At 56.5% G+C, this 8,779-nt stretch overlaps 1 protein-coding gene across 1 annotated transcript; it reads right to left on the bottom strand.

Moving 5' to 3' along the window:
• Positions 1 to 307: 307 nt before the first annotated feature.
• Positions 308 to 8,249, bottom strand: CCDC134 (coiled-coil domain containing 134). Its single transcript, XM_030960131.1, has 7 exons — positions 8,150 to 8,249; positions 3,978 to 4,095; positions 3,041 to 3,162; positions 2,750 to 2,834; positions 2,342 to 2,523; positions 2,030 to 2,101; positions 308 to 1,660 (listed from the first exon to the last, which is right to left on the bottom strand). Exons 2-7 carry the CDS (start codon positions 4,078 to 4,080, stop codon positions 1,535 to 1,537), a joined length of 690 nt encoding a protein of 229 aa, XP_030815991.1. The 5' UTR covers positions 4,081 to 4,095; positions 8,150 to 8,249; the 3' UTR covers positions 308 to 1,534.
• Between the last annotated feature and the right edge of the window lie 530 nt (positions 8,250 to 8,779).

The following is an 8,779-nucleotide window of genomic DNA, read 5'->3' as shown; positions in this document are numbered from 1 at the left end:
AGCGATCAGCAGCTGCTATTAGCATAGCCCGCCCCGCCCCCGCACGCTGAATATTCATGACGGGGCGGGGCAGCGCCGCGCGTGGGAGCGGCACCACCGCCGCCGCCCCCGGGAAACGCGGCCAGGGCAGGGCTCGCGTCCCGGGACGCCGCCCCCGGAAAGGCCCGCTGCAAGGCGGCGGTGGATAGAGCGTGGGGCTTGTCCTTCCCTCCGCAGCGCCCACGGACCCTCGCCTCCTGAGGGGCCAGCTCGACGCTCTCTGGCGAACACCCGCTCCCACCAGGAACGGGAGCAAGAGCCAGGATTCTTCTACTTAAAAAAAAAATAATAAAGTCAATTTTATTCAAGAAAAACCAAATGCGCCCATTGCCACCCCCTCCCCTCATTGGAGGGACTTGGCTCTGCTGTTAAAAAATCCGGGACGTTTCCCTTTCCTCAAAGGCTGTGATGCTGCCAGCCCCACGAAGAGAACCGGCTCCTTGGGGAAAGCCCCTCTGCAAGAGCCTGCTCTGGTGCAGGCCATCGGCACAGGTGAGGAATCACACGGTGGCTGTGTCGGGTCCTGGGCCAGCCCCTTAACTGTCCCCATGGCAGCCCAGACACCCGTGGAGGGTTGCAGCCCCTCAAGTTGGCTCCCTCCATACTTTGGCCCTGCTACTGCCACATGCCCTCATCTGGCTGTCCTCTGACAAGGGGCTTCAGGGACTCATTCAGAGAGAAGGGATGGGGCATGGGCTGCAGGACAGGCTCTCAGCAGCTCAGGGCCGGTTCCCCAGCATCTTCATCATCAGCATGGCTTGCACTACAGCCACCCACTGGCTGCAAAGAGGCCAAGTACCGAAATTCCTCCTGTCCAAAAATTCACCAGGCATTTGCCTCTCTGAGGGAATGACCTGCGGTGGCCCCGAGGTGCCATCGGCCAGGAACAGCTGCTGCCATCGGCATTTTCAACTACATCTGGACAATGAAACGCACGTTGCTTGGTGGAACAGCCACTGGGAAAAGGGAAGGTCTGATCTGGCAGAGGTAGCAGCTGTGCAGAGACCAGGTAGAACCCAGTGGGGGGTGCCAATGAGATCACCCGTTTAGCTGAACGAAAAGCAAAACTGAGAGAAGCAGCATTGCTCATGAGGCTGTTTGGTATGACGCACTCCCCAGCCCACCTGTGTTGGAGGAGGCACCTTCCGCGTGGGGTGTGCTGCAGTGAGGAGGGATCCCCGGGCTCCACCAGAGGCATGTCCCCCACACCCTACTTCCCCACAGGCAGCAACACCCTGACCAAGGCATGGCCCCAGTGCTGTCCTGTCTGTGCTTTACCTCTGTGGAAGGGGTATCCCACTTTAGCCCCTTTGGGCCAACCCACCAGCACCACCACGCAACCTCCACTGAACAAAAATGAAAGGCAACAAAACAAAACCCACAGCACAAATGGAAAAGGAATGGCCAGGCACCGGCCCAAAGCTGCCAAAAAGGGAGCAAGCCACTCTGTGTCCCAGTGGTGCCACCCCCACTGCAAGGCACAAGTCCCAGCCTGCTACAGCTCTGACTGTGAGCGGGAGATGCGTGGGCCCTTGCGGATCTCCTTCCGCTTCTCTTCCTTCTTCCTCCTCTTCTCCTCATCCCGCAGCGCCTTCTGAAAGGTGTCAGCACTGGGGAAAAACTGGGGGTTGACAGCAAGGGGTCAGCATTGGGGAGCACCCACAGCCTCCCAGAGGCACAACCCTTCCAAACCCACCAAAGCCAACGCACAAGCCTTGCAGTCCAGGGAGAGCTTTGAGCACAGACGCAGCAAGTGACAAACAGTCTCAACTATGAGGCAGGTGGCCACAGAAGGGAAGAGAGGGCACCAGGTGCCCAAAGCAAAGCAAAGACGGGGAATTCAGTGTTTGTGTTTCAGTCATGCTTATTCAGTGACAGGGGCTTTTGGCCATTTCCCACAAGCCACCCATTCCATTCCCCAGCCAGCTGCCTGGAGCTGTGACACAGATGGGGAAGCCCATGAGACAAGCTGGCAGCGTTGCCATCTTACCTCTGACTGGTCCGTTTTAAAGGGATTGCGGTAATCAGGCGATTTCTCACTGATTCCTAGCTCCTGAGCCATCTGCAGAGCAAAGGAGAGACCTCACTGGGGAGTGGTGCCGCCCACTCGCATCCCCCAACTGTGTGACCAGGGTCCCCTACTCTCCCACCAGTCCCATCTATGCCCTGTGCTCTTCCCCCATCCCTCAGCTCAAGGACAGCCCCCAGACACAGGGTGCCCCTGCCTTCCTTTTACCCCAAATCCCTAGCTCCCCCAGCCCAGCAGCAGAGGGGTCACGGCAGGGGGGACGAGGAGCCATACCAGCCGCAGGACCTGGGAGTGGGGTCCCTGCTCGAACACACCCGTCAGGTTGCAGAAGCCGATGCCCCAGCGGATGAGGCTGTTCCAGTTGGAGTTGCGGTCGAAGTAGTGGTGCACAATCTTGGGGAAGCGCAGGACCACGTCCCCAAAGAAGGCAGTGTTCTCCACCACGTGGGAGTATGCTGTGGGGACAGTTCCATCAGCACAGGCTGAGGGCAAACCAATAAGCTCCCCAGTATGAACTGGTCAGAGAAGCAGCAATAGCATCCCTAACAGACAGGGAGCAGCCCAGGTCTGGTCTGGATACACAGGGTTTTGTACCTACCCCAGCACTGAGCCCAGGAAGAATGTCTGTGGTGCACCAGAGAACAAGAAAAAGGAGGGGGATAAAAACCAGAGAGGACCTACCATCCTTTATCTTCTCATCCTGAGGGAAGGGCCCATCAGGAGGCACATCAGCAGCAATGAGGACAGCACGGGAGTCCTCCAGCACCTGCCAGAGTCCTTGGTTAGTGTTTTGTCCTGCCAGTCCTGCCCGGCACCTTGGAGGTGCTGCCACAGCTGCCCCACTTTGAAACCCCATGGCATCCTCCCTTCAGGTCCTAAGGCTCACCTGCCCCATGCTCCACAGCAGCCCCCAACCCTTCCCATTTCTGCCCACCCCTGTGGGCTCAGAGTGCAGCCTGCACTGTGGCTTACTTTGAAGAGTCCCTTGAGCATGATGTCAATGATTTTGTACTGCTGGTTGACGTCATTGAGCTCAATCAAGTTCTTCAGAGCATTCATCTGGTCCTTGCGCTTCACCTCAAACAGCTTCTTATCTGCACCACTGTCAAGGGCACTGTCAACACTCTCCCACCACACTGCTGCTCTGCCCCCTCCAGCAGGCCCCTGGCACCATCCCAGGCCCCCCATGAGGTGTCTGAGAGGCAGCACCTGAGCCAGGATGGAACACAGATTTCCAGTGAACCCCTTGCCCAAACACCTCAGCAGGGCCCTTAACAGTGCTAAGAGCTTGTGAGGAGCTCTCCACTTGCCAATCCATGCTCTGACTGATGGGATGGAGGAGGAAGACGGAGGAAGAACATGAACTGCCACCTTCCCCATGGGTCTCCACATACTCATCTTTTCATACTTTGCCTGTTCAACAGGGGATGCTCTGTGTGCTAAGAAGGGCTTGCATTAGCCCATCATCTCCTCATGAGCAAAAAGTGCCTGTGGCACAGAGGAGACCAAATGCCACAAGCCCAGAAGTCCTCCCCACCATCCCAGCTGGTGATCCCAAAGCACTGAGATGTGCAGCGTGTTCTGCCTTCTGGCTGGCCACGCCACTTCCAAGAGCAGACTGGGAAATGTGCTCAGTGCTCAGCACAATGGAGCAGCAAGAACACCAGGCATCACTGCCATTTCTGTTCCTGCACCAAGCCAGGCACTTGGTTAGCAAACACAGGAGCTTGGCTAAAGCCCATCTACAGAAGGACAAAGCAGCAACTTCCCAGTGTTTCTGGATCCTCTCTTTTCCACTTCCTTGTGCCTCTTTCCATGGTCTCTGACCCCTTCCCTGTGCATGTGCTCCCTCCAGCCTCCATAGCCATTAGTGCATATGTGGTCACGAGGGGCAGGCTGCAGAGGATACAGATTTCCAAGCCAGAGTCTACTCTCTGTTTCTCCAGGTCTGTGAAGCTGCCCTGGGACAGCAGCAAGGCCAGCAGAAAGGGACAGATGATGAGAAAATCCATGTTGGCCACTGCAGCCTGGAAGAGAAAAGACCAACAAAACAATGATCATTGAGGAGACTTACCAAAAGGAGAAGTCACACAAGCCACTTGGGACCAATGGCACACTGCCCTTGGCACCAGGGTCCTTGCCCATCTCTCCCTTGTCCCCACCAGGGGTCTGAGGGATACAGTGGCCAGAGCAGAGGCACATGGTGATGCTGCAGCCAGCCTGCTGCAAGTGAAGCCCTGGTCTCTCTCTTCTCTTTACCTGCCTGCACTGCCAGCCCCAGGCATCTGACCCAGCACTGACCCAACAGAAAATTTAAGTCCTACCCCTTCTTCCAAAAATAACAGCTAGGTTTTTGCTGGGTTTGTGAGGCAGAGCAGCCCAACAGCCACAACAGCAGGTCTGGAAGAGAGGGATCACTGAGGGGTTGAAGTCCATCTCTCCTTCAAGTACCAGTGCAACCAGTTCAGTGACATCCCCTCACCACTTGGGGTATTGGTACCCGGACCCTTTCCCTCACTACAAGCTGGGTGCCACCACACCAAAAAACAACAGTTGGGTGACCTGCTGGTAGCTTCCCCCTCCCTCCAAACAAGTCCCTTCCAAGGCTTTGCAGGGATGCTCTTGGGCAGAGCTGCTCCTGACCACATATGTCCCTCAGACAAAGTTAATGGCTGAAGGAAAAGGTCCTTGAGAATGAGGATCCTCTTGGACAGTCTATACCTGGAAAAGTCTATACCTGGAGCTGTTGCTTAGTCTATACTGAGCAACAGCTCAGTCCCCAGACAGCAGAATTCAGGGTGGTCTGTCCTCAGGCACCAGGTTTCCATGGAGCTGAGCACAGGCCACTGACAATTACAGAAGCAACAGCTCCTTCAGAGGCATCATCTGAGCCACTTCCTGCTCCTGAAGGAAAGGCACCAGAGCTGACCTCACCCTATAACCCACTGCCCTCTTGAGTCCAAGTTTGCCTGCCCAGCCAAACTTGTCCCTGTAATGCCCTAACATTGAAACAAAACCAAATCCCTTCCTGTTCTTTTCTTGTTGCTTTTCTTTTTTTAAGCAAATACAATTTCTTCAACTCCAAGCCCATGAAAGAGGCAAAGCAGGCAGCACCAGCAGTTCTCCCAGCCCTGCAAGGATCAGCAGCAGCTCCCACCATGTACCTCCTGCCGAGGCCAAGCCAAGCATCTTCACACCCCTGGCAAAGGCAGGGGAGCAGGGTCAGACAAACATGAGAAACCCTCTGAAATATTTTGCTGTTGTGCTTTGTAAAAGGCTGCACCCCTGGAAAGGAACAGACCAGAGTAAATACAACCAGCATTATTGAAGAAGTTGTGGCTGCCCCTCCTGTGGGCTCAGCAATATGCCCCATATTTCTGACACGGTGTGGAGCCGGGACAGCAGCACAAATCCCCATGCCAGGTTTGGGGTCTGTCCCTCTTCCCACTGTGGTGTGAGGCTTAAGCCATATTCCAACCATCCTGAATGCCACAAAGCATACCAACAAGCTAAAGCTTTAAGGAAAATTCTCCAGCCCAGGCAAACAGATGTTCTGTTGGACCTACCAGCCTGGTCAGCTTCCAAGGGACTGCTTCACCCTGCCAAAAACCATGACCCAGGACCTGGCTCAGTGAGGTGGCACAGGTCTCGCCTCTGCAGAGCTCCACAGCTGCTCAACACCTCCCAAGCTCTCAGGGAGGAGGAAGTGCAGCAATGCAACAGCACAGAGAGTGACTGCCCGGGGACCAGGCTCCTGTTTGCCCCTTGGATGAGACATACCAACATGAGGATTAGGCTGGCTATTTGCCATGCTCATGGAGAACTGGAAAGAGAAACTGGAGGTAGCCAGTGGCCTCCAGACTAGACTGGAAGGCAAAGAGCAGAAATGCTGCCCACAACAGCTCTGCCATGCTGCCTGTGGCCGTCCCAGCATGCCTGGTTAAGATAGAGGCTGCAGTATCCCCTGCTTCCAACACTGGAGTTGGGTGGCCGGAGGATATTCCACAGGCGCAACAAGGGGGAAGATGAGCTGCAAAAAACCCTGTTCCAGGCAGAGCAGAGCAAAGCACAGCTCCCAGCTGAAGCAGCTGCTGACCAGCCAGCTGCTGTGGCACAAGGGCCACCAGCCTGCCTGGCTGCTCGCAACAGTGATGGGCTTCTTCAGAGACACAACAGCAGATGCTGGGGTAGGCATGGTCAATGTTTGCAATGCAAATGTATTCAGATCCTCCTACACCAGCCCTAAAGATTGTCCCATGGGACAAGGTCAGAAGAAGAGGACTGGAGAACCACGCCATACTGGAAGCCCATCACCTTTTCATCTGATCTGCTGGCACTCATTCTCACATCAGAGCTATTTATTCACCATTGTCCATCAGGACTGAAACACACCGGGGAAAATGAAGCAGGCCCAGTTGTTTCTCTCACCCACAGGGAACTTGGGGCTGCTGATGCCATGTGGGACCACCGCAGATTTATTTCCTTTCACTGCTCTGGCAACTTCACCCCATTTTAACAGTAGAGGACATTCCTTCCTCTCAGGCCACACTATGTAATGGCAGAAATGCCAAAGCTCCTTGCAGATGTTCCTCCATGCTTTCCCCACAAACTCTCTCTCATGTCTTCACACTCGCTGAGGGATGAGATGAGACACCAACACTGCAGAGCTGCTTCTCTCTTTCCTCCCTGCTCCTCCCTGAATTGATTTCTGCTAGAGACAGCTCTGCCTGACGCTCCCAGAGCAGTCCAGGGAGCCAGGGTCTGGCCTGATGCTACAGATGGAAAGGAGTTTCCACCAACATTGCCTTGCAGCCCTGGCCAGCTGGCTGGTTCAGCAGCAAGCCCACCAGTCTGTCTCACTGTCTACCAACCTCTTAATTTAGATGTGTTTTTCCAAAGACACGACAACAGATGCCATGTAATAGATGGTTAGTACTTCCCATTAAAATGTTTTCAATTACTTTATAAATTTTCCTGCAGGAGCCCTGTCTGAAGCAAGTATCCCTGAGATTTATTCACTTAATGAGCTTGCAAGGCAGAGCCACACTGCAATGCTTTGGTCCCCTGGAGAAACTTTTGCATGACCCCTCCACTTCCCCTCTGCAGGCACTGAAATGTTGGGGGAAAAGCATCATCCTTCATCAGGAGCATGCTGTGGCAAAACAAGGAATGAAAACTCCCTGCCCTGTGAACCCATTCTCGAGGCGCTCCTCCAACAACCAGGTGAGGATTAATCTTTTGTTACAGGTGAACCAAAAGCTTCAGAAGTGAAACACCTCTGCTCAGACTCCTCTAGGAGGACATATCTATATGGGGCTTACAGGACCAGCTGCTCCAGTTGAAACAGTACTGGCTATTTACACTTGCTCGTCTCCAAAGTCTCCCAGCCCCAAGACCAGAAGCTCTCGTACCGCACGGTTTGGCAGCCCCGATTTCCTGCTGTGTTTTCCAGCAGAAATGGGTCCGTTCCAGCCCACCCTCGTGCCTCACTTCGTACCGGAGGGGTTCAAGAAGCACCCTGAGGGGCTCGGGCGGCCGCTGGCACAGGAGACGCGGATTCTCCCGTAAGCTCCGCTGACAGTAAAGGCAATCACACGGGGACGCTGGAAAGGGGACTAGCCGAACCTACCCCGGCCGCGCTGCGGGAAACCCACCCGGAGCCGTGTCAAGTGGACGCAGCAGGCGGCACCCGGGAGGACGCGAACCCTCGGGGCGGGACGGCAGCTCCCGGGAGCCGCGGCGCTCCGCTCCTCCCGCGGCTCCAGCGCGGGGCGAGCAGGCGGCGATGGCAGGCAGAGCCCGTCGGGCACAGCCCTTTAACCCAGGGTCCAGAGAGGTGTCCCGGGGCAGCACTGCCCGCCCCGCTCATCGGCCACCCCGGCCGCCCGGGTGGGCGGGCCCCCGCTGGGTCTCGCTCGGGGAGCACCGGCCACCTCCGCCCCGTGCCCCGGTGCCCCCGGAGCGGCCCCAGGGCTGCTCCCGCCATTCCCTCCTGCCCCGCCACGGCCGGGCAGCTCCCCCCCGGCCCCGCTGGGCCTCCCGGGGCGGGGATGGCTCCAGAGTGGCGCGGCCGGTCCCCACCTGCGGGCCGGGTGCCGGGTGCCGAGGCCGGCGCTCACGCCCGCCGCGCTGCCATGCTGCCGCTGTGCTGCTGCTGCCACCGCCGCTCCGCCCCGCCGTGTCACTTCCTGAGCCCCCGCCCCGCCCCACCACCGGCACCGGCGGGCACTTGGAGGGTCTGGCGGCAGCAGGACAGCGGGGCTGCGGCTGTAGTCGAAGGGGTCACTCGTGACCTGGAAGAAGTCTCCCCATGCCTGTGGGACACGTACGCATCTGCTTCCCCCGGGATCCTGGCTAAACCCCCACCGCCCCTTCCAGCCCACAGCAAAGGGACCATCCCGCAGCCCTATCAGCCAAGGCGAGTGAGCAGCGCACCTCTTCCACAGCACCCCTGTAGGACATCATTTCCCCAGGCAGGACTGTATTTTGATACATGAAGGGCATCAACCAAGCCTTATCCCGAACAGAAGGGGAAACTGAGCCGTTTCAGTAACAGAACTTTTTTATTTCAACAAACCTTTTCCTAAAAATGAGCAACGAGTAACTTCATTTGTCCTTCTTCTCCCTACTGTTCACTGGGAACGAATGACAGGATGGAGTCTCCTAGATTCTGGCTTTGTTTCTCTGCTCTGTGCACTGTATCTTCTCATT

The sequence above is a fragment of the Camarhynchus parvulus genome, chromosome 1A, assembly GCF_901933205.1.
Source record: "Camarhynchus parvulus chromosome 1A, STF_HiC, whole genome shotgun sequence".
NCBI lineage: Eukaryota > Metazoa > Chordata > Aves > Passeriformes > Thraupidae > Camarhynchus > Camarhynchus parvulus.
This window is presented reverse-complemented; position numbering and strand designations above follow the sequence as displayed.